The sequence below is a fragment of the Triturus cristatus genome, chromosome 5_2 (genome assembly GCF_964204655.1).
Source record: "Triturus cristatus chromosome 5_2, aTriCri1.1, whole genome shotgun sequence".
NCBI lineage: Eukaryota > Metazoa > Chordata > Amphibia > Caudata > Salamandridae > Triturus > Triturus cristatus.
This window is the reverse complement of record NC_140588.1, coordinates 981,212,080-981,238,545: the sequence shown is the minus strand read 5'-3', so window position 1 is coordinate 981,238,545 and position 26,466 is coordinate 981,212,080. Positions and strand designations below refer to the sequence as shown.

The following is a 26,466-nucleotide window of genomic DNA, read 5'->3' as shown; positions in this document are numbered from 1 at the left end:
TCGTCGAAAGCATCCCATGAAACGGGCCGATCGACGCAGAAAGAACGTTCGACGTCGACGCAAGTTTCATCGAAAAGACCCGCGGTCGACGCCGAAAGCATCTCCGAGATGGAAAAAAAGAAGAGGCGGCTCGAGGCCGAAATGGAGAACATCCTTCAAAGAAAGAAGGAGTTTGACGCCAGAATGAAGGAATTCAAGATTCCAACGGTTCCATCAGCGGACGTCGAGGAGGTCGAAGACGAGTTCGACGCCGAAGGGCTGACAAGGGAACTCTAAGAGGAAGAAGAGCCCTATTATGAGGGAGAAGCCGAGGAAGAAGACCAACGGTCGTTCTACGAATCGGCGGCATCTACCAGCAACGACGTCGAATGGCACGATCTCGACACCGAAAACCCGGAGGAGCCCGTGGACACGTACCCTTCGAGGCCTTCGCCACCCGACGACATCGGGGTCTACAATATGGTGGTCAGGAGCGCAGCAATGGCCTTCGGCGTCAAACTCGACGAGGAGAAACCGAAAGCCGATTTTCTCGTCGAGACACTGCTCCCCATCCAGACAAGGAGCCAGTTCCTCCCCATGCTACAAAGCGTGATGAATCAGGGGAGAGAAGCCTTCAAGGAACCTGCGACCTGCCGGTCGATCACGCCCAGGACAGAGAAGAAATATAAGCACTCCTCCCTGGACCCCCCTTACATCAAGGGTAGCGTGACCGCGGACTCCATCATAGCCTCCACGGCCAGGAGAAGGGCCAACGTACCAGCAACTTCGGGCCCACCCCCGGATAAGGAGAGCAGGAGGATTGACCTCACAGGAAGAAAGGTCGAGAGGAACGCCGCAATGCACTGGCGCATGGCGAATTCAAATGCACTCCTCAATAGACACCAATACCAGCACTGGGATGAGATGGGGGAGTTAGTAAAGCACCTCCCCGAAGAATACCGGCAGAGAGCGAATCACCTGATAGATGAAGGCAAAAACATCGCCAACTCCTGTATAAAGACGGCGTTGGATGGGGCAGAAACTTCAGCAAGACTCATGGCCATAGGGGTCACAGAGAGGAGGCATGCATGGCTAAGAATCTCGGGATTCAAACCGGAAGTGCAGAACAACATCCTTGGCACCCCCTTCAATGGAGAGACACTGTTCGGAGCAACAGTGGACGACAAGCTCACCCAGCTGAAAAAAGAAAACGAGACGGCGAGGTCCATGGGGGCCCTACAGCTGAGGGGAATGAGGCGAGGAAATCCCTCGAGGACCCTACGGTAGGGGAGGAAGCCAGCAGGGGACGTCACACCAGGCGTTCCAACAAGGTCAGCAGGGTGAAGGTCACGGACAAGGTCAGCAGAAGCAAAACTGGCAATATCAACCTCGGGGCCAGTCCTTTCGCGGGAGAGGGAACGGACGTGGCCAAAGGAGGAGAGGGGGCGAACAGCCCTCGACGAAGTGACTCAGCACGCAAGAGGACGCCTACCCTCGTCAGGACCCCAAGGGTGAGGCGTAAAAAAGTGTCATCAGGGGGAAGAGAAAATTCAAGAGCCTACGAGCATACGACACCAGTAGGCGGAAGACTGAGGTTCTACCTTCAGGAGTGGCGGCGTATAACCACAGACAAGTGGATACGGAACGTTGTGCAGTACGGGTACTGCGTAGATTTGGAGAAAAGACCTCCAAACAGGAAACCAAGGGGAAGACTGAGATCGGCCCAAGAACTGGCAATACTCAGAGAAGAAACGCGGAAACTCCTGCAAAAGGGAGCCATAGAGACAGTGCCGTTCAGAGAACACAACAAAGGGGTCTACTCAAACTACTTCGTGGTTCCGAAGGTAGACGGAGACCTCAGACCCATACTAGACCTCCGTTACCTAAACAAGTTCATCAGAACGCAAAGGTTCAAAATGACTTCACTGCAGGAGGTTCTGCCACAGATAAGAGAAGGGGACTTCATGGTCACCGTGGACCTCAAGGATGCCTATCTTCACATCCCAATAAACAGAAGGCACAAGGGCCTTCTAAGATTCAACATCGAACAAGAACACTACCAGTTCACGACCCTGGCCTTCGGATTAAAATCAGCACCAAGGGTCTTTACAAAATGCCTGTCGGCGGTAGCGGCGCACCTACGAAGGCAGGGAATACATGTCTACCCCTACTTGGACGACTGGCTGGTCAAGGCAAACTCACGCGGAAAGTGCGAGAGGCACGCAAAACGCGTAACAGACACCCTCACAAATCTGGGATTCTCGATCCACTGGGGAAAATCATCAATGGAACCGGAGCAGGTGAAGATTTTCCTGGGGGCAAAGATCAACTCCCGCAACAGTACAGTAGTGCCCAGCGAGAGGAGGACAGAGGCTCTACTGAAGGAGGCGAAGCTCTACCAGAAGGGGCGAGCTCTGACAGTGAGGGCTGTGAGCAAGATGATGGGGATGATGGCGTCCTGTATCCAGCTGGTGCCGAATGTACGCCTGCACATGAGACCATGCCAGGAATGGCTACAACAACAATGGTCACAAGCAAAAGGAAGCTGGGAGGATCTAGTGGTTGTTACGCACGCAGTGCAGGAGGAGATAACTTGGTGGAACAGAGACAACATAACAGCAGGGAGAAGCCTGACACCACCAATCCCAACAGTGACCATTACCACGGACGCATCGCAGAAGGGATGGGGAGCGCACATGGACAACCTCAGAGTGAGGGGTCTATGGGCCCCAGCAGATGCGGTCCGCCATATCAACTACCTCGAGTTGAAAACAATCCTGCTAGCCCTGAAGGCATTCCAGAGGCACCTGTTCAACAAGAGGGTGTTGGTCCAAACAGACAACACCACGGCGATGTTCTACATCAACAAACAAGGGGGGACACAGTCGTTCCCGCTCTCATCCCTAGCTCAGGAGATTTGGAGATGGGCCATACCTCTCAGGATAGATCTACTGGCAATTCACCTACCGGGGAAGGACAATGTGGAGGCAGACTGGCTAAGCAGGCAGACCTCAGCATCACACGAGTGGGAGCTCAATGGCCAGGAAACGGAGAAAATCTTCCGGAGATGGGGGACTCCCACAATAGACCTTTTTGCAACACGCCACAATGCAAAATGCCAAAGCTTCGCGTCCAGGCAACCAGATCAGCTATCCAAGGGAAATGCCCTATGGATAAGCTGGTCGAGGACATTTGCCTACGCCTTTCCACCGATACCCCTGTTGCACAGAGTGCTCGACAAGTGCAGAACCAGCAACATGACCCTGATCCTGGTGGCTCCGCAGTGGGCGAGGCAGACATGGTTCTCACAAATTCAAGAAATGGCACAAGGCGACCCATACAGGTTCGAGAGGAGGAAGGACCTGCTCTCAATGCAAAACGGAGAGGTCCTGCACCCAGAGCCAGAGACCCTCAACCTGGCGGCATGGCTCCTGAAGACCTAGAGTTCGCACACCTAAGATTGCCGCCGAGCACGATGCGAGTGCTACGGGAGGCGAGGAAACCAACTACACGAAAATGCTACAGCGCAAAATGGAAGAGGTTCACTGTGTGGTGCCGGAAAAAGGGCCTGCAAAACAGAATGACAAGAGACTCAACAGTACTGAGGTACCTCACACACCTTCTAAAGAGTAACCTCTGCTCGAGCTCACTGAGGGTACACCTAGCGGCCATCGTGGCCTACACCAGAGGTGAAAAAGGTGGAAGTTTCTTCAGCTCGCAGGTGGTGAGGAGATTCATGGAGGGAGCCAAAAGGATGGCCCCCCCGAAAAGGTTGCCGCCGCCGGCATGGAATCTGAATGTGGTCCTGACGGAGCTCATGAAGGCACCGTTTGAACCCATTCACAAGGCAACACTGCAGATGTTGACTATGAAAACAGCCTTTCTGGTGGCCATAACCTCACTACGCAGGGTGAGCGAGCTTCAAGCACTAACGCTGCAGGAACCCTACATTCAGATTCACAAAGATAGAAAAGTCCTGAGAACTGACCCACACTTCATGCCCAAGGTAGTGTCGGCGTTCCACATAAATCAGGCTATCCAGATACCAAGTTTCTTCCAAAACCCGACTACAAACGCAGAAAAGGCACTGCACACCCTCGATGCCAGAAGAGCGGTGATGCACTACATTGAGAGAACCAAGGAACTCAGGAAGTCGAAACAGCTGTTTGTGTCCTTTGCTACTAGCTTCTTGGGTAGACCAGTGACTAAGGGCACCATCGCAAGGTGGATTGCCCTCACTATTCAATTCTGCCACAAACAGGCTGGACAGGAGCTAGCGGAGGGGCCGCAGGCTCACTCCACAAGGAAGAAAGGGGCCACCGTGGCCTTCCTGGCGAACACGCCCATCCAGGACATATGCCTCGCGGCAACTTGGGCATCTGTGCACACGTTCACGAAACACTACTGCGTGGACATTCAGATGAACAAGGAAGCACAGGTTGGACAGAAGGTGCTTCAGCACATTTTCAACGACCAACGCTCATCTACCACCCAGCCGCCACAGAACTAGGAAAACCGCTACAAAATCGATGCACAGCATAGTGAATCCAGAAAGATTCACGCTGCAAAACGAATAGTTTCTTACCTGTCGGTGTAGTTTTGCAGCTTGAAGATCTTTCTGCATTCACTAGCGAACCCACCCACCTCCGCCAGGAAGATGAGGCTGGAGGAAGAGGGGGTAAAATGGAAAAGATCAAAGAAATACAAACATACAGATAAAGGGACAAGAAGGATTAATCAATCGCCTAGGGTTAAAAAAAAAAAAAAAAAAAAAAAGAGGAAAGGAAAAAAGAACCCGAAGATGGCGCCCCAAAGGTGGGACTTCCGCAGGAAGCACGACGACGTCACGGGAGGTGCACCAAATGGTGTACGTCGACGCCCACCTGGGCTACGAAAAAAAAAAAAAGAAAAGACTACGAATCCGGACCCAAGCACAAGATCGCGGAATAATGCACAGCATAGTGAATCCAGAAAGATCTTCAAGCTGCAAAACTACACCGACAGGTAAGAAACTATTCGATTTCCTCAGAACAATTATCAGCTAAATGGTCTAGTGGCTTACACAGTCCTTGTCCTAAGGTCTAGCTTTCACCTAGAGTATTCATGTTTGTTGATAATACAATCTTCTCAGAGCCCGCCAGAATACCTGGAGACTGTTCCTCCGTGGGACTCATGCACAGGCATGGCCTGTGTAAACTGGGGATTAACAGAAGTCCGACTGATCAACTGTAGTGAATACTGGTTAACGGGGCTTTCCCTGGGACCCGAACGAGTGCATTGACATTGTTCTGAAAACCCAGTGTTCATTCCCTTAGGATACAAAAGCCAAGGGCTTCAATGCTTCCTGGCATGTGGGCCTTGGCTAGCTGTGAGATTGGTAAACCATGTTTACCCCGAAACTGTTTCAACTAAGGGAATCGCAACGCGGTTGTTACAACGACCTGCGTTGTGATTCTGCATACCATTACTCCGCAAGTCAGAACGACGACTTGCGGAAGGGGGGGGGGGGGGGGGAGGGGGGGAGGTGATGGATTTAAAATCCAACACCTTCCCTAGTGTCCGCACAGACTGCCTTCATCATTAATCAGGCTATTGGTCATGCTCTGTTTGTTTAGCTGGGGGGTTAACTTTATCTTTTTCTATAATCCCTCTCATACCATCTACCACCTTCATGTTCTCTTCAGGCCGGTTGCTTAAAATATAGATGAGGCGATACAAATAATTTGGTATTTTTAAATGTACTAACCAAATGATGCGATATTTAAAAGGAGGCATATTTAAATTGATGCATTATCTCGCTTGTGGAAAATGATCAAATGCATATTATGTATAGGTATCTGCCCCTTGCATGTACGCCTAGTATAAAATATGTTAAAACAAATGTGGGGTGGCAGGGTAAATGTGGGAAACCGTATTCGTATTGGTTTAATAAAAGGACTCTGTAAGGTATAGTCCTCAATCCTTTTTGTAGTCTTTGAGTTGTGGAGTCCATTGTTGGCATTCTGTGGGATTTTGCAAAGTACTACTACAGCAGTGTGGTCAGTTGTGGAATGTAATCGCAGGATCCTGCTTGCACACTAGAAGACGATTCTTGTTATACTTAAAAGTTCAGGGCTAATGTGTGAAACTTGAAAGTAAGCCATCGAGCACATGGAGATACCCGAATGGACTTTCTTTGTCTTGTATTTACAATGCAGCTTTTGTAAGAGACGCTTCTGAACGCATGAGTGATCTCACACTCGTGGCCCCGGATTCTTGGCGTGCTGCAAACACCCTCCATTGCAAGTTTGATTTTCTTGCCTCGAGACTTAAATAAAGCCTTTTGGAATGCACCTGACTGACAAATAATGAACCTGGCGTTCTGCCAAGAGTTATTTACCTTGGCAAATGGCCAATGTGACTCCTTTAGTCACCCAATTTTTTGTCTCTTCTTGTTACCTTGGCAGTCTAATCATAAGTGAAGTTTGAGTCTTTGGGTTATGTTAGACATGACTTTTTTCCAACTTATGGCCTTTTTTCATAGCTCCCATTTTAAATGGATCTCCTACAAGTCAAACGAGGTCACCCACCATGTCTGACATTTGTGGTTTGTGTATCTCAGCACTACATAGTACTACATAGACTTCTTCATATACACCTACAACACATAAGATGGGATGCACCAGGCAGCCCGGCTACCTAAGGGCTGCTGCTGTCCACACCCACTGTTTACCATCAAAATGCGGATTGTTATGTTACAATCATTTATATTAAGCACAAATCCATCGAAAACTGCAGTAAAGCGCATATTTTGGGATGCATTTTGGCAACTTATGGCTGGGTTGCTATAAGATAGCTTCAGGGCACATTGGACATGTGTATTGCGGATGCCACAAATGTAACCACTGGTGTGGGCATCAAGAAGCATGGATAATAAGCTGGCTGGCCATTCAGGATTTTAGATGGTGGGATCCTCTCGACACCGGGCCGATGGCAGCAGGTGCATTAACACTTTAAAATGGCATGTAAGGTAGTGACATTCTGCAGAGACTGGGCTCTCACAGTGAACTGTGTGACTATATCCTCCGTTACGTAGGTGTACTGTGCAAAGAGGAGGCGAATGGAAGCGAGGAAAGCCCTGCAGGAAGGGACAAGAGGACAGAACATATTAGAGGGAAGGTGATGAAGGCTGGCCAGGAAAAAAGGGGAGGTAGCAAAAAAAGGAATGAGAGAAGGGACGGGGGAGGTAAGGGAAGAAGAGAAAGGAAGGAAGGAACATATGTGATGGTAACTAAGCAATGATGGGAATAAAGGTGTGTAAGAAAATTGAGACGAATGCAGAAAGTAAGGAAGTATGGGAAGGATGAGATCAAGGAAAGGAAGAAGGAGTTAAATGAAATTAAAGAAGGGAATGGGAGGGCAACTGTGAGTTGAATTCTATGGAGTGCTGTAGCAAAACTGCCTACTTTAAAATCTGGTCGAAAACACTGCCTTTCTGTCCTGACCTGCTAATGTTTCCTTTCGGCAAAATCCAAGAGCGCTTCGAAACACACGAAGCACCAGAATGTAGCGCGCCATTAAAACCAACTTCCTGGATGAAGAAAGTTTGAGGCTTCGCTAATAATATTATCTACGTTTGATCCTTGTTATGGAGTGTATACTTTCAGGCATTTACCGCAGCTATGGACAAACAGCAATGACCGCAGCCCAGCGTGTCCTTTCGAGCCGGCGGTGAATACCATCACAGGTGCAAAGTTAATTTTAGTAGTACAAGGAAATCCGACTAGCATGCAGGACTGACAGTACTCGTGCATTAAAACCGGACCCTATGCCCGGCTCCACTTCTGCTTACGACCCCTCAGCAGTGGCTCTAAAGTCCCTCGATGTCCCTCCAAAGACCCCAGAACGAGTAGGGAAAACAAAGTAGAAGTTCGCTTTCTTCTTTAGTGACGTCTATTGTCGGCATCAAGGTAGCGGGTGATTGTTTGGATATTGTTGGTCTTCAGTAGTAAAAATGCTGTGGTTTTGATCCCTGCATGTGTCATGTTACTGGATCAAAGCTGGATCGTGGTCAGTTTTATGGCTTGGAAGTTACATTCTTAATGCAGAACTGTTGACTTTTCGGTTGCTGTCGTTGAGGATGCCCTTCAATGTCTAGAAATATTCAAAAAATTCTGCAGAGAATGAATATGATCCAACTGATATTTCGCAAAACACAAAGAAAAGGGACACAATGTCTATATGTAAACAATAAAAGATTCCCTTTTCAACTGAGTTTTTAGAAACCACTAGTAGTGGGGACCCACCTATCAACTAAAGGCCACTAATGTAAAATTCACCGAAACGCTGCGTCGACAAACAATATTTTTTGGGGCATAGACCGCTCGAAGGAATATGCTTTAGCATATTATGTTTTGAACATGTGAAATGTTGTGTCATTTTGATTATTTGTTTTTAACTACGATCTGCAGGGTAGGAAATTTTATGTATTAGGTGACTGTGAATATTCATTTTCTTTAGAAGATTCAAACTATTTACATAAGCACTTTATCATATTTGACCTTTGTATTGAATACAATTGTGATTCACAGCGAACTGGTTTTTCTACCTAATTTTTAACTGATTATATATATATATATATATAATCTACTGGCGGTCGCCAGTAGATAGTTATAGTTAGGATCGTGTTTCCATAGGAAATCCGCAACATTCTATTTGGAATAACTTTGGCGCCGATTGACGAATCCTCGCGAAATTTTCAAAATAGGTGGGGCGCTCCGCTCCTTCCCAGAAAGTCTCGGGGGGGGGGGGATTCGTCAAGCGGGGGCTGAGAAAAAGGGGGGGTCCCAAAACACGTTTTCCCCATGCATTTTTACATAGGACCTTTAGTCTAAGCTACAGCCCGAACGGCTGAACAGAACTACTTGAAATTTGGCAGAGAGGTAGTCCTCAGGTCAGGGATGTGCCTTTTGCAGGCCTGGGGTAAATCTGTTCAGTATTTCCTGAGAAAATAGCATTTAAAAGCATATATATATCTATAAGCGCGCACCGTGTGCGTACGGTAAAACTTACCGTACGCGCACGCTGCCGTGCGCGAGCGCGATTCTGATTGGTTGTTAGATCTTAGTAAACATTCGAATCGGTCGAAACCAGGAAGTGTCGGCCGCCATTTTGTCTCTCGCAGTCTGAGGGGGTGAAAAACAAAAGTGGAGAACGTGAAAAGGGGGCAGGGTGGACAGTTCCTGACCTCCTAGCCTTTGTCAGGAGGTCTCAGAAGGACCCCCAAGGGCCAAAATTTCCTTTTAATTTTTTTTGCGAAAAAGCGCTAGTACGCGTAGCATGCGCGTACGGTAGAAACGGAAAAATTACACGAACTGCGTTACGTGGGCGCACGGTGCGCGTAGCGCACCGTGCGCGCACGGTACGCGCACGGTGAAAAACCTTTAAAAAAAAAAAAAAAATACATAACTTAGCATTTAAAAAACCGTACAAATTCACTAAAAAATCCATAGGTTTCACACATGTTATAGTTAGCTGGACATTTCACTCGTGAAAAACCAATTAAATTCCCCCGTTATAGTTAGTGCAGGCAACTATAACTCACGCGACCGCAATCCTCTGCTGATGACGTCAGATATTACATCACTGATGACATATGTGTCTTTCTGAAAAAAAAATATATGTAATATATGTATAGCTAAAAATTAATGGAAGAAGATCTGGGTAAATAAGTGTTTAAATACAGTGATGTAATATCTGACGTCATCAGCAGAGGATTGCGGTCGCGTGAGTTATAGTTGCCTGCACTAACTATAACGGGGGAAATTTCAATGGTTTTTCACGAGTGAAATGTCCAGCTAACTATAACATGTGTGAAACCTATGGTTTTTTAAGTGAAAATATATATATATATATATATATATATATATATATATATATATATATATATAATTGTCCTATTGTGCCCAATGACTTTTCAAGCTTTTAAATGAGAACGTTTTTTAATTTTACGTGTGTATGGTACTCATCTTCTAATTCATGCTTGTTATTTTTATATGATTATGGAGACAATTTGTTTTTCGATCCCTAATGATCTTTACATTAGTGACCTTTAGTTGATAAGTGGGTCCCCACTAACTGATATTTTGCCATTTTGGGCTGAAGACGTATTTCTGGATGGTTGTACACTCTGGATGATTGTAGAACTTCTCCTTGATTTGTCCTGTGTCTATAAGTCGGACCAGACACGTAGCAAGGGTCCAGACTGCAGTAGTTTTGGAACGAATGCTTGTGAGAAATAAACTTGGGACAGATTTTTTTTCCCTTCTTGGTCCAGGAGCTATTGATGAGTGCCCTCCTTGCTGTCAGGTTTGAGTGTTGAAAACTTTGTTGACCTCCTCTAGAATACGTGAAAAAGGCATTTACTGACCAGGTCAGAGAAAGAAGCAAGATGCAATAGCTTATCATTAATTCTTGAATAAGCGGGTTGTTCTAACAGTGTGAGCTGTTTTTAAGATTTCTTCCCAAAAATTAGGATGTGAAAGATGACCTTTTGAATTAACACTGAATCGATCTTAAACAACTAAGGACTCCTGCACTTTGTCATAGGTTATATAAATAGGCATCAAGGCAACAAAGTGATAAATGGAGTGTTAGAATTAATCTCTTACACTGACATATGCTAAGGGCCTCTTTTTGAGGTCGGTCACAAGTGACGGTCAATACTGCGTCAGACATCCAATGTGCTTCCAAGCCTTCTTGGTCTCACCTGTTAACGTGTGAGACAGACCGGTATTTTTCACCCACTTTTCTATTCTAGGCACACCAGCCAAATGCAAGTTTTGGTCTTGCTCCAGCAGGAACAGTGCTGCCTGAACTGCCGGGTCAGGCCCCTTCCAAATGGGAACACAAGCAAAACTAGCAGTTTCCCCTAGGTAGGCCTCATCAGCGTGGAGCATCTTGAGTCATGTAGCACAGTGATGATAGGCCTGCGTCTGAGCATCCCCTTTGCACTTATGGCATCTAATGGAAAAACCACCAAAGTGATGGAAGGAAAACCAGATCATCATTTTGCCACCCACTGTGCTATAGAAAGAGAAACCAGCCCATTGCAAATTAGTCTTGGTCCTTCTCCAGTGAAAGTTATGGCCCTAGATTAATTGAGGCATTCCTTTCATCACTTTGTTGATTGTTGCATTATTCTATGTGACCAGCATTTTGTGTTAAATCAGTGTATATTGCCCTGCAATGCAGTGAATGACTGACTACCTATAGCGATGGCGTAAGGAGGAAAAATCAGCTTGTGTCTCATCCCAAAAAAATGTATCGACCACCGTAATACACCCCATAGGGAAGCCCTTCACTCGCCCACACCATCCACTGTCAAGAACTTCCTTTCTTCCCAGCTTACTCGGGGTGGTGGGATCAGGGGTTTGACATGGAACATCATAACGGTGTTTAGTGCACGAAGAAGCACTTGTAGCATCGATATGCATGGGACAGTCTTCCCTGCATCCTCTCCTCATGAACAAAGCACCTAATTGCCACCTACAACCCTGCACAAAAATGCTTATTAAATAAAAAGAGATGTATGTCTCTATATTGATGATCTAATCCTGTTACCTTTGTGGTGTGTAATTCTTTTGTGTCCCCTGCCTATGTTGTAATTAACGTGCTTTATCTGGTGTCGTGTTTAGATAAAGAATGTCAGAGGGACAAAGAGAAGCTGGAGGGTGACCTGGCAGCGCTGCGCAGCACCACTGATGACCAACGAAGGCACATCGAGATCCGGGATCAGGCCCTGAACAATGCACAGGCCAAGGTGGTGAAGCTAGAGGAAGAGGTAGGATCTCTGCTGGTGCCCACAGACTAGCATTGCCAATGCGGCTAAGAGCCCTTGGGTTGCCAAACCATGCCATCTTGTCAGAGAATTAATGTTCTTTTTTATTAGCAGTGTTATACTACTTATTTTGTTTAATACCTGTAAACCAAAGAGTTTTGTTCTGTGCCACTCTGAGTTTGGGTTAGCAGGAGATTTACAACTCCTATGCACCGCATAAAAATGAACCTGCCATAGTACTTGCATAACTATCAGGATATGTGTTCCTATACTGTAAGTAAGGTAGGGCAGAAAGTTGAGCAGTATTTGCAGAGATGATGGGGAGCTTGAAAGTTATGGGTGTTGTGTGTACACGTTTGCTTGTCGGTGTATGTGGGTGGGTTTATGTGGGGTTGAGACCTGTTGATTTCATGTTTGCCTCCCAGCAAGACTGGCTTGACCAGTTTCCTTTTTGATTTCGACAAAATGGGGACCTTGTATTATTTACATACCAGATATATATATTTTTGGGCCAGAGCTGTATAACTGGTGAGAACAATAATTTCCCAGGCTGCGTTTCGCAAACAGTAAGAATCCTGCCAAACTGTGCAGCTCTTGTTGTGAAATGCTGTTCCTCTTCTTATAACCCTCAGCAGATCCATTTTAAGATATCTCTGTTTACATGGTTCCTCAAACAAAAGCTTACCTTTCTGTTGTGTGGTTGTTGTGTGGTCATGTCATCTGCTGCCTTTGACGGCCCCTCCCATCCCAGATGCCTCAGACTTAGGGGATGCTAAGTTTAGTGTTGGTTAGAGAGAAGCTGCAGTCTAGACTGTGTGAAGTCTTGTGGTCTTTTTATACATCTGCTCCTCGACCCTCTGGATTGATGGGGTGTGCTGTCCTTCGTACTGTAGATCAATGCGGAAGATTTTGTTGATCTTATAGGAAGACCATCTTATCCAGAATAGTAAGTTTTTTATTTATCAAAAAGAACAGAGCAGCAATGTGCAGTCTTTCAGAGTCTGTCAGGCAACTTTGTATTTCTGATTGCGACCATTTGCAACCACACAAGTCTTGTGTTTAGCCCAGAGGAACCCTATTTTTTTTCAGAATTCCGATTATGCAGAACCTAAACTGCATCAGTTAAAGCTAAGCAAACAACCAATGCTTTTCAAAATTCATGGATAGCTTTTTGGTTTTACTTTTTTGTAATCTATATTTTATTTTTTATCATAAATGATGGATACTGTTAGGACACAGCCCATTAAATAACAGAGGAAAACCAAATCAATTGAGCATGTAGAAAACTTTGATCAGACTAAGTGCCACTCTCCAAATGCTCCTATGCGCCTATATAAAGAGGTGTCCTAGATGGGCATTTACTCTGTTTAGTCGCTGTCAAGTCTCTCCAGACACTTTTATATGCCCTGGTTTCCTCTGATAAACCTTCACCAGCACCAAGAATAGTTCATATTTTTCTTAATCTAATTTCCACCTATTACACTAAACCTTTTCTGATCAGACTTCTGCACCTCTGACACTTTTAAAGTCTGACTGCTGTGGCAGTCTGGATGAAGGCCACTGTATTTAAACTAAGTGGTGACAAAACATTGTTTGTTTTTGGCATTTCCACCTCAATATGGTCTGCGTATTGGTGGTCCTCTCAGTTGGGATCCACACCCATCCACTTGGACTCTGCTATAAACCTGTATCCCGCTTTGATTTCTCCATCTCCTTTATGAAGCAAATTAATATTATGACCTCATTGGGCTTCTGTTATCTGTGAACGATGCGCAAAATTGCTTGTTAATTCCTTGGGACACATGCAGATCTGTGCTCAAAGTATCTTCTTATCTTCCATTGACTATGCTAATCTCCATCTAGGTATCCCTTCGTTTCCCATGCAGCGACTTGAATTGATTCAGAATCTTAATCCTGGACTTGTTGAGGTACTGCCTAGTGTCCATCTCAGATCACCTCAGAACTCTTCACTGGCTTCCTCTTCAAAAAATATTTGATCTTCAGATCTCTGTGGATTTGCCATTGAGCACCTCATAACCTTGATTCCCACATTCTAGAATCAATAAATATACCCCAAGACGGGCTCTGGGCTCTAACGAAGGCTTGCTGTCCAGTATCCATTGCCCCTTTGGCCTGTTTAGAAGGTTGGGCTTTTTCCCCATCTTGTTCATACTTACCAGAATGGGCTTTACCCAGTCACCTGCTTTTGAAATCTCATTATCTTCGCTTTCATAAAAGTGTATAAACCTGGCTATCCCGCTGAGCTCCCCAGCTTGCTCTTTCTAGACTCGTACTGCGCCAGGACACCCAGTTTTGGTTCGCTGTCACGCTCCATGAATTGGGGCTAGAAGTACAAAGCATTTTGGCGGTCACAAACAGATTGTGAGGGCAATAAAAGCTTTCTGTTCAAAAATGTACAACATGAAAAATGTGCTTCAGTAACTTCTTACCGAATCCAAATTTACATTTACGATTCGGTATTTGGAAGCGTAATGTTTAGGGTGTCCCTTCCAAATTCTGAATTGATATGGTAAGTGCGACTGTTTTCAGTAATTCTTTAGCACCAGTTTAAAAGTGGTGGTAACACATTCGCAAATGGGAAGGGTTCCCTTCAAGAAACCTGTCCCTTTGTGAATGTTTACAAATATTTTCTTAAGAGCAGGCAGGGTTCTGTAATTGTTACATTTTCCTTTTTAAAATGCATCCCATTTTCCTTTAAGGAAAAACGGCTGCCTTAAAAAGAAATAATAAAAATTGCTTTTAGAAAGCAGACACAGACATGGTGGTCTGCTGAACCCAGCAGATCACCATCCCTGTGATGGCGGTGATTCCTAATGGGTTGCTAACTGCAACCTACCTCATTAGTATTCACAAGCTAGTTCGACCTGCACTGCACCCGAGCTGTCTGTTTGGCGCGACATGCAGCCTCGTAGGGTTTTGTCGCCCACAGAGGGCACGCGGTAGCAGTGTGAAGGGTGCCTCCTGCAGGGGGGTTCCTCCTCCCGTGGTCTCGGACGTGACCCGGAACCTGTCACGCCACTCAACAGCGCCTGCACTCTCGCAGTTCACATGGCGCCATTGTCTGCTTTGATCGCACTTTAACCTAACTAAAAGAGCCAGACACCTGGGGCGTGTCACGTGATCCCGCCCAGCCAAAGCATGTGCACCGTGAGACAGCGGAAACGGAAATACTGGCCCCACCAAGTGCAGCCTGGCTTTGGTTACACCCGTTCTGCACATTTTAAATGCGACCGATCTCTTTTGTAAAAATCTCAATTCTAGTTCTTAAGTCAAACTTAAAACAAACCATTTTATCTTATTATTTGTGACTGCGGGTTGGGGCGCTGCTCTGTACATTTTCAGTAACCCAAAGGTGACGGGCTAAATGTTTTCTGAAGTACATAGAAATCTGCCTGGTAACCAGGGGCGTGATGCAGGTCCCTGCGGCAGAGGGGGTAGGGGAAACTCTTCAGGGGCCAAGAGCCCTTAAAAGGGCGCCAGTCAGCCCAAGTCTAGTGCTTAATTTGAGCCAGTGGTTTCCGGTGCTGGCACTGGTACTTAATTGTTAACTCTGGCACATGTCACAAGGTGGCGCTGTCTGGCTAATTTAAAGATGGAACAGTTAATTATTGCCGCCCAAGCCATTCTTTTAGCTTTGGGGGCCTGAAATAGTCCAAATTATCACACGTGTAGGTGTGTGACGGTTAGTAGTCGTGTTGTTACTGTCGTTGGCAGCATGGCTCGGGCAGTGTGTGGTGCAAGCTGCAGTGACCTCTTGACGCGAGCCCTTCCACTTATGTTTTTTGTTTTTTTTACTAATTATGCACTATGATATATGGGCGACACCGGGGCCCCTCGTCACTTTATGCAGGGGCCCCTTGCTCTCGTTTGACACCACTGCCGAATACCCAGCTGTGAAGTACACCTAGACATTCAGTCGTAGCCTACCCTGCTGTCCCCTGCACCAGGAATGTGTGCTGGCGATGGCGGCATATCGGGTTTTTCAAAGGAGTGTCACCCTTTGACAAGAGTGTAGGCCGGCCTCGCTGTCTGTAGGGGCTGGATTCGGGGTGCCGGTGCCTTGCAGTCGGGTGTGAGTGATGGGACATGATATGAGAACGCACAGCAGGGCACCTAACACTGCTGCGTGATGTTTGCAAGACTCCTTTCGCGCACTGATGGTTTTCTGTTTCCTGGTGCCCAGACTAGGTGTATTTCCTAATTTCTATGTGCAGGTGGACTCTTTGCCTTCAGGGTGAAATGGTGACATTTTTGGCGCTTAGTAGTTAAAAGCACCATGCTCTCGGCGAACCTCCGGTCCTCGGATTGTTCCGGGACACCTGAAAAAAAGCCCCTTTGAGTTTGGTGCTCCAATTGTATTTAGAGTTGAATGTGGGAGAGTGTAGGGTTGTTACCCTGAGGGAAGCCGGGGGGGGGGGGGGGGGTATTCTATGTCCTCCGTCCCACATAATATCTTACCCGGTGTCTCTGCAGCCCCGCTCTCACTGATAGGCGGAAGCAGCCGGGGTCTGTTTATCCGTTATTTTGCCCCTCTGTGTATGGACGTGTTAGGGTGGAATTTAACAAGCGGTTGTGTGTTGTAATAACTCAGTAAGGTGGTCTGCACTTTTTGTTTTAATTGTTGGGACTGCTCTTTATCATGAGTACTCCCTGGTGGTGGTGGTGTGAGTGTAACAATGTCAGCCCGCAGGTAGGAGGTGAGGGGGGTCATCTTTTGCTTGAAATGCTCTTCTGTACCCCTCCCCACAATTGACTATTCCTCTTTTATAATGACTTGTGCTCTCCTGAGACATCACTCAGAAGTGAATTTGTATTGGTTTATTTCCGACTGCTGTTACCCCTGGGGAGCCATTTTCACAACTGGCGTTAAAGACAGGGCTCACAAGAATAACGAGCGACTGGCACAGTTCACCGTCCCAGTGCAACAACTTATTGTTGCGGCGCCATGGTGCCCGAAGATTTCTGCGTTCACCAATCCTGTGGTCCAATGATGCCTGTGTGAAATGTTAAGAATCACCACATCTTCCGGAAATATATGTGCGAGCCTGGAGCTTAATGGCGCTGTAAATATCGGGTGCAAGTTAGTGGTACTCATTTCATGAGCTCGCCAGCATGAAGAAGTGAGGGTGGACTTTGAGAACCGTAATACACAGTAGAAGGGTGTTTGATGCACTCTCCCTTTAAACAGAGCCTTGGTTTGGTTGTTGATCGCTGAACATAAAGAATTAAGACACACTGCCGATAATCAGGAGCAGAGTTTTCATAAAACCAAATCTATTTCGGTACAATAACTTCATTTGTTATGAGAGTTTTTGTTTCATACCTGTCGCCACAGGAGGTTCCGGCACCTCGAATGTTATTTCTGAACCTAACGACACATTATCTGTAAGGGATAACAACTAGACAGGTTCTCGACAGGAAGCCATTTTTTACTATATCCCTGGGAAACACAGGATGCTGCATAAATTATGAAAAGCGAAAAAGGAGCCCTGGGACGCGTCCTTTTAGGCGGAGAGCGTTCCAAGCGAAACACATTAATTCGCCACAAAGCACTTTTTCTGTTCAAATGCATATTTTCTCTTGACTAAATCTCGAAGGCATTGGGTTTGCGAAATACATCTCAGACTCAGCTAAAAACGGCTTAAGCGTCTGCCACTCCAGACATTTTTTTAAAATACAATACTTTGATTATTGGAGCACATCTGAGGAGCTCTGCTCAGCCCAGACACGAGAAAGTGATTAAAAACTGCCGGGATACCAGACTGTTGGTGACACTTCCTAGAAGAATTAAATTGCCGTAGTGGCCACCTACAGCTGCTGACTTTCCATAATACGTTGATGGCTAGGAGCCCAGGCCTGTAACCAAATTGAGCAAAAGAACAATGGATTTAACCCAGATCTAATGACTGGGGGGAATGTTTGATTTGTTCTGCATTCCGTCCATCATCTGTGTCTCTTTTGTAACCCAATTATGTCCGGATTCTCGCGCCCAGTAGAGATGACGTCAGAGTGATGGAACATTCAGTAAAACGTGAAGGATCCTATTTCTGTGAGCATGTAGTTCCTTTATTTTGGTCATAAACCATAAAAACAATATCCATGATAATATAGTATGAATAAACATCTTTGATCCGGGTTAAGAGAAATACATAAAAGAAGCATAAAAGCACTGGTCGGAGCTATAAAATCATACAGCCTCGTTCTGAAGATGCAGTTAAACAGCCTCTGCTGATGTGCTGGGCTATAGTGTGGGGTTAGATGTTAAAAGTTTCACCAAATGGGCCAGATGCTCTCTAAACCTTTAGCAATTGGAAAAAAATGTAACTGGGACGTATCAGCTCCACAAATTCTCATTGCTACCCTGTAGTGGTGGACGCCAAGAAAACGGCATAGGGGAACTATCCAGCACGTTCTCAGCTTAGAGTATTTTAAACAAAAGACCAAAATATGTTCTGTACCCCAGTGTCTTTGCAGCACAGCTCTTCCAGGCAGACTGGAGCACCCGGGGCCTGCCTTTGGAACATTGTAGGGTCTGTGTGCTGACACACCCCTTGCGTGGAGTCCAGTTTTACCCGTGCTTGCTCTGTAGTACTGTTTGTCTGTTATTTATTCCCTCTGTGTAAGGACGTGTCGGGTTAAAATTCAACAAGAGGTTGTGTGTTGTAATAGCTCAGTAAGGTTGATCTGTCCATGTTTTATTTATTTTTAGGACTGCTCTTCATCGCGCATGCTACTCTGGGGGGCAGGGGTATGAACCAATGTAAGCATGCAGATGGGGAGGGGCAGGGGTGTTCACATCCTCTCCTCATTTTTTGTTTGAAATGCTCTACTGTAAGTTCTTGCTTCCACACCCCTCCCCACAATAGGCTATTCCTCTTTTATAATGACTTGTGCTCTCCTGAGACATCGCTCAGAAGTGAATTTTTATTGGTTTCTTTCCAACTGCTGTTACCCCTGGTGAGCCATTTTCACAACTGGCGTTAAAGTCAGGGCTCACAAGAATAATGAGCGACAGGTACAGTTCACAGTCCCAGTGCAACATCTTCCTATAAAAGTGGCGCCATGTTGCCTGAGGGTTTCAGCGTTCACCAATCCCGTGGTCCAATGATGCGTGTGAAGTGTTAAGAATTACCACATCTTCCTGAAATATGTGCGACTCCGGAGCTTAATGGTGCTGTAAATATGGGGTAGTACTCATTTCTTCAGCCCCTAAAGGTGGCTAGTAGCCCAGGCCTGTAACCAAATTATTTCATGGTTTTCGCTCCCAGTAGAGATGACGTCAGTGATGGAGCATTCAGTAAAACGTGAAGAATACTATTTCTATGGGCATGCAGTTCTGACCTGAGGGTGCCTTCTCCCCTGTGTGGATTTTTTCGATTGTTGTCTTAGTTAATAGATGATTGAACGTAAAAGGGGTAAAGATAAGTCCTCTATCATCCCCCATGTGGACAAGAACACACAAATCAGCTGCCCATTAACGCTGTTGACCCAGGCAGGCCTGTTTAGAATGGAGCTGGGAAAAGATGCATCAGCGGAGAGGGGAACACACAGCAAAGCGCGGTTGTTAGAGCGCATTTGTACTCTACCGTTAACCAGCATCTGCGTGTCTTGAACTTTGTTTAGTTCGTCTAGCTCTGATGCGAATAGAGCTGTGGCTCAATGTCACCCGGAACTACTTTCACAGTATTGGCATTTTCTTTCCCACATCATTGCTGTCTGCGAGGTTAGTCCTAGTGGAACAAAAGCAAGACTACAATTCCCAGAATGCACTGATATTAAACATCAGATGAATCCATGTGATCAGACACCATTGTTTTCAGCTAAGGGCTTTTGCAACAACCCAGTGCATTCTCGGAGTTGTGGTCTTGGTTTTGATATTCTAAAGGAGAGGCCAGTATTGAAACACAGTGCGCCTGGTCGCTTTAACTGATGTGTGAAGGTATATTAAGGCTGCTCTTAAAGATGTCAGTGCACAGATGATTACTCAACTTAAAACAATGTTAATTCCTGAAGGACTTGGTATGCTATGCAGCTTTCCTAGTCTTTTTATCTATTCTTAAAAAAAATGTGAGTTGCAATTGTTTCAGCAGCAAAAAAAAAGAATAAAGTAATTTTAACTAACACAATAAGATGATGGACAGAGTGCTGAATCTTTTCAGACACACCCCCCCTCAGTCACAGATCTGGGTTGAATCCATCGTTCTTTTGCTCACCACGCCACCTCAGTTTGGACCCAGTCATATGCAAATCAGTCTTGACCCTGTTCCTCATGGAAATAGTTCAGTCGAACTGCCAAGCCAGGTCCCCCCCTAGACCGGAAACAAGCATCCAGAGACCGGTTTCAGGGTAGCACCCCTCATCAGTCAGGCAAGTTGAATCAAGTGACAAAGTGAGCAAGGGTCCCACGTCTGGGCATATACTGAGGTGGCCTGGTGAGTAAAAATAACAATGGATTTAACCCAGATCTTTTAACTGGGGGTGAATGTGATTTTTTTTTTTTTTCCCCCCGCATTCCGTCCATTTTGAAAAAAGAGTTTTATATAGCGCAAACTATACCAGAGAAATTGGGTATCAGAGCGCTTTACATGAGCACCAGTTTTGTTACAAAAGTACACAACCATTTTTGTTAGGCACGGGGAGATTAAGTGATTTGCCCAGAATCCCAGGATGTTGAGCGTCATTGACGAGACTCGAACCCGGTTCCCCAGCTTCGAGGTTGGCTGCTGTAGCCGCAAGGCTACATCCTCTCCCCCATGTGTGTGTCTTTGCTAAAGTAATTTTAAAGCACAACCCGAGGTTTACACGTGGATGAAAGCATAGTGGCCCTTGCAAAAGAATAGCAGCAGGTGCAGGTTGTGGCAGATTTGCTGCAGGCCTCTGTTTGCAGGGGAGCTGTCGGGAACAGTCGCTGACCTCCGCTACACTAGACTTCGGCTGCTTGGGTTCATGTTCAGCTGCTGAGCAGCTTGGGCTGAACTGTTCTCATTGGTGCCTGGGCCGTACTGTGAACCCCTGGCAGCCCTGGCAAATTTTGTCAGATGAACCCCTTATGCTGCAGAGCAAGTGAGCCTGACTACTACCATTGGGGTTGAGTGCTTCTGTGTCCCCTCCAAAAGAAAATTTGGGACACAATGGCAAAAAGTGTGCATTCTACAGCACAATTTTCATTATATATTAAGTTGTATTGATTTTAAAAGCATAGTAAATGACCTTACAGTGCACCAGGATATGGCAATCTTAAATGGGCCTCTTCAATTATTCCCTCTCATCTCCCCATAGCACCTATCTCGTGTGTATTTCATTTGTTGTATAGCATCTCACATACCAGTGTAGGTTGTCGGAGCACTTTACATCACACACAAATACAGAGACAGTGAATCTTACATGTGTTAATCAATGTATAGAAAGTGTTACATAAGACAAAGGGGACTACAAGGTGTAGGGTTCACAAGTCATTCAGACTGATAGGCATTTTTTAAGAGTGCTTGGTCTGGGGAAGCACAAATTTAGGATGTAACACAATGGCTATGGTTGACTTTACTAATATGAGTTTATTTATATTCAAACCAAACCTTTTTAGCAAATTTAGGCTAATGAAAGACTGGGATAATACATAACTTTCTAAACTTGATTATGATTGTAATTTATGAACAGCACACTAACAAAATAATCTCTTTAACAAAAGCAGTAACCCACTGAGCTAGGCACATAAAATACTGTTCCGTGACCTGCATAGTACACGCTCTTTGCAGCAGGCATATTAATCCTCTCCGCGACATTAGACGAGTCAAAGCTGCCACTAGACAAAACTCTGATCAGCATGTACTTTAATCACCAGAGTTTTCTTGGTACTTCTATTGTTACTTGCAAACCGGCCCTCAGTAACAAAAGCGGCCCCCCACCCTTCCTGCCTCCTGGGGAAACACATGGTGCCCAGTGTGGTCAGTCCGTCCTTGATTGGAGCAGAAGTCAGAGTGAATCGCTTATGGTTGGTGCATGACTGCAGTGGAACAGAACGCAAAAATATCAATGACCGAGTCCGTAGTTCTGGGCGTAATCTGCGAAAGCAGGAGCGACAGATCTTAAGCTGTGAACTATTCCTCATGCAGTTAAATCTACACACACTAGTGGAGGGGAAGGGTTCGCTCACACAGCTAGTAGTATTAGGTGAGAGATGAAGACTCGACTGGGATGAGCCAATACATGATTGACAAAGTCTGGGAGTTGAAAGGGTTGGACCCAAAGCCCATTCTATGTTTATTTTTAGTAATAAGTGAGTCTGTTTGACAGCTGTGCTGTTAAACCCCAGACCCAAAAACAATTGATCGGAATGCGGGCCAGTGTAATAACCCGCCGTGTCTGGGATCACTTCAAGCATTCCCTCACTGTGAACAGTGGCTTCTGGGCGTGATGCGCCGCAGGACCTACCGCACTACAGATATGCTTCCGCCGGCGCGTGCTGAGCCCTGTTAGGAAGCGCGAGTGGGTGGTGCAGGGCTGACTTTAGGCTGGACGCCAGAAAGGGCTCGATCAAGAACGTCGAATATACGAAGATTGTTTTCTGTTACTTGGTCCAAATAGTCTAGTAGTGGTAATACTGAGTTTTATTTTACTTTGACATGATTTTATGCGGTAGGATTAGGCCCAGACAGATGAGGCCATGTCATAACCACTAGTACAGCATTTGTCATTAAGGAATGGAGCATTCGCACTGTGTTGAGCTGGTGCAGTAGCGCCCACAATTCCTTACCCCCGCCTCCCGACACCCCGTGGACACTGTCTCGGTTGGCAGTCACACTCCGGACGGTGTAGCGCCTGGTTACCCCTCGGGTTGATAAGCGCGCTCTACACATCTTGAATGATTGATTGCTTGCATAGTATCCTGTGACCGGCTTTGTCTGCCGTACTGCCCCTGTTGTAGTGTTTTTGGGATCATTACGTTCCATAAGCATCTGCTGTTCAGTTCTCGCCGAGCTGGGGCAAAATCATAGCGCCTGGTGGCTGTATTACGGTATATGCTGTGTCTACATTGATATGCTACGTTCTATCCATGACCGTTTGGCACGGGTATTAGTTTACCATACAGTCGGACATGCGGCTGCTCCTTGTTTAACCCCATCACAATAGTGCTTTGAAACATCTGCACACCGCGACTGCAGTGGAGTTTTGTGATGCCGATAGCTCTCTAAGCACTACCCGGCACATGTGTGCCATGGCCCTAGCTGCGGGTCATGGCACGGTTTCTTTTCATTCACACCGTTAAGTTCTAGATATTGAATTTACAGTTCACTTATAAAACGGGGGGAGGGGGCTCCAGGGAGTGGGCCGGGGTCCCCGCAATGAACTTTGCGAGGGACGGGATCAAGTTTCGTTACGCCACGGTTCTAAAAGATGAGATGCTTCGCCCTGACACATATTTTGCCCTTTATCTCTTTCCGTTGCTCGGAGCACGCCTGAAAGGCGTTAACGCGAGTTGGCTGGAAATGAAGGAATGCTGTTAGACCAGTGTCACGCGCTGCACTTTGGCTGCACGTGCGCAAGCTGTCCTCTTGCCACCGGAAGCCAATCGGCATGTCTTGGCCTGGGGGCGAGCGTTCCCACTGCGGCCTTAGCACCCCTCTTGTGATGCGACCTCCTTGAACTTCACCTGGCAGAAAGCAAGTGCCCCAGTCCAGCTTTTTTTTCGAAGATCTACAACGGAATACGTATCTGTTGTGCGCAATGGAATCAAAACCGTATTGAAAACTTTTCTTGAAATCTAGCACGTTTCAGCGGTTTTGTTGGACAGATGTGGTTATTATTTTTAGCTTGCAGATCGCTCAGTGCTTTGGACGCCAGCTGTGGATCGAGTTGATCTGCTGGTCATTTTGTTTGAGCATTTTGCAGGGCCAAATACGGAGATTGATTCTAAGTGGGGGTCGGGGGACTGTTTTCTGGGAGGTACCCATTACGATTTTGAATAATGAAGCAATTTAACAAATTTGGCACATTTTTCCAGCAAAATCAAAATTCCACCTACTTATTATTGTGACACTATTGGTGTAGAAGATTGTGAATTGTCAGTTTCTGAGTAAGCAATACAAAACTAATTGTGATTTGGCTGTACATAAATGTCTTAAGTGTACCGTTTGGTGCTACTGTTTTAGTAGTGTGCCGGGATAAGTGTGGTTGTGAAACACAAATCGGGTGCTGCTAATTATTAGGTAATCAGTCTTCAGTTGTTCACAGACCCTAATGCAAGCAAGAGGAATGGATCCCTCATCTTGGTATTAAAAGCCTGCTCTAACCAGGGAATTGTCAGTTCTTCGTGTGGTGTAAGTCAAAGACCCGATTATTTATTTCCCCAGTGCCCGTTCACAGACGACTGCTGGTGACTGATAGCCTATTGACAGCTGATTAGTGTCTACCCCTGTTATACATTGACGCCACAAACCTTTGTTTGAATGTTTTGACAGTGAATTGACATATAATGTACTGCATTGGTCAAACTTTCTGCTCTGCTGGCCTTTATGTATAGCAACTTCTGCTGGCTCATAAATGGAGTAAAACTTGTATAACTTCATCATTGACCATTGTCGTTTCAGCCTTCCTCTTCTCCATGCATGCCTCTGGTGATGGGTTTTCAGTAATCATGTCCAGTGAAAGGATTGTTAGGAACAGACTTTCATATTTTGATGTAAGCTGCATTTACTTCCTTCAGCTACATTATCCAAAGTAGCAACCTTTGACCCTCGGGTAGGTCGCTCCCCTGCTCACGCAGCGCCACCAGTCCCTGACTGCCCTCCTCACTGTTCTCCTCCTGTGAGTGTGTGTGAGTGTGCTCCTTCTTTTCCCGTGTACCCCGAGTGCTTGTGTTGCCGGTCTGACTGTAATCCTCTTTTTCCCGTGTACCCCGAGTGCTTGTGTTGCCGGTCTGACTGTAATCCTCTTTTTCCCGTGTACCCCGAGTGCTTGTGTTGCCGGTCTGACTGTAAATCCTCTTTTTTCCCGTGTACCCCGTACGTGTGCCCCCTGAGTGCCGTGTGCCCCCTCTCGCCGTTCTTCTTTTTTCAGCCCCCTCCCTCTTAGGGTTTTCTTGGACTTCTCGCCACTTTTCCAGGCCACCTCGCCGTCCTTTTTGCCGCCTTTTTTTCCAGGCCTCCTCGCCGCTCTCTTTTCCCGCCTTCGGATTCCCCCGCCCGCCTCCCAGCTGACCCCTCCTCCCCGGCTACCCTTAAATGGCGGCCACTGCGAGGCCGCGCAGCGGGCGCGCCTAAGGCAAGCCCGTCTGCGCCCGTCTGCGCTTGGACCGCGCCCAGTGCCTCAACCCCTGGCCCCCGTGACCCCCACCTCCCCCGCCTGACCTACGACTCCGCCGTCCTCACCGCTCTCAACCCCGGCCACACGCCGGGCTGCTGCCACGCCACCCCAAAGCGGACCCACGGACCCTTCACCTGCTGCAACTGCCATTTCACCTGCCTATGAACTCACATCGCACCCAACAGGAACGACTCGCCCGGAAACCACCTCGACTGCATCCTGGTCAACACCCGATCCGCCCACAGGCACGCCATCGAACTGTGGAACCTCATCGACTCTACAAACCCGGACATCGCCTTCCTCACCGAGATCTGGATGAACCCCCTCCTCGGCACCAGACATCGCCATAGCCATCCCCGACGGCTACAAAATCATCAGGAAAGACCGCACCAACTGCACCTGAGGAGGCATCGCCATCGCCCACAAGAGCTCCATCCGCATCGCTACCTACACCGACGACTCACTCCCCGACGCCGAACACCTCCACTTCTCAATCCACAGCGACCCCAAGACCACCCTCAGAGGCACCCTCATATACAGACCACCAGGACCACGCACAAAGTTCAGCGAAGACATCGCAGACTTCATCAGCCCGCACGCACTCCCGTCCACCAACTACATCCTCCTAGGGGACCTCAACTTCCACCTGGAGAACCGCACCGACAACAACACCACCGCCTTATTGGACAACCTCGCCAACCTGGGACTGAAACAACTAGTCAACACCCCCACCCACTACGCCGGACACACGCTCGACCCCATCTTCTCCTCCAGTAAACACATCTCTTTCAGCCACACCACCGAACTCTCCTGGACAGACCACAGCTGTGTCCACTTCAGCTTCAAGAAGACCAACGTACACCACCACGCCCAACAACCACCAAGAAGATAGTGGAACCGAATCACCACGGAACAACTCGCATCATCCCTCTCTCAGAACCCACCCACCAGCACTACAGACCCCAACGAAGCCGCCAACAACCTCACGAGCTGGATCTCAGACTGCACCAACCTCCTGGCCCCCTGAAGACCCAAGCAAACAAAAACAACCACAAGAAAAACTCCTGGTTCACCCCCAACCTCAAGGACTCCAAAAAAGAATGCTGCACCCTCGAGAAGGCCTGGCGCTTCAACCAAACCGACGAGAACATGTCTGCCCTCAAGAACGCCACCCGCAAACACCACCAACTCCTCCGCGCCGCACGAAAATCAGCCTTCCAGAACAGACTAGACAACAACGCCCACAACAGCAAGGAACTATTTGGCATTGTCAAAGAGCTCTCCAACCCCGACGCCGAAAACAACTCCATCCCTCCCTCACAGGACCTCTGTGACTCCCTCGCAGCCTT

The 26,466-nt window shown here is 46.9% G+C and overlaps 1 protein-coding gene across 2 annotated transcripts in view; it reads left to right on the top strand.

The window, feature by feature from the left end:
* Positions 1 to 26,466, top strand: part of AMOT (angiomotin) — a 260,974-nt gene that overhangs the window by 155,753 nt on the left and 78,755 nt on the right. For both annotated transcript variants that reach the window (XM_085608217.1, XM_085608219.1), the window contains exon 7: positions 11,655 to 11,800. In XM_085608217.1, coding sequence (XP_085464343.1) covers positions 11,655 to 11,800 — 146 coding nt within the window. The remainder of the gene's footprint in view (positions 1 to 11,654; positions 11,801 to 26,466) is intronic.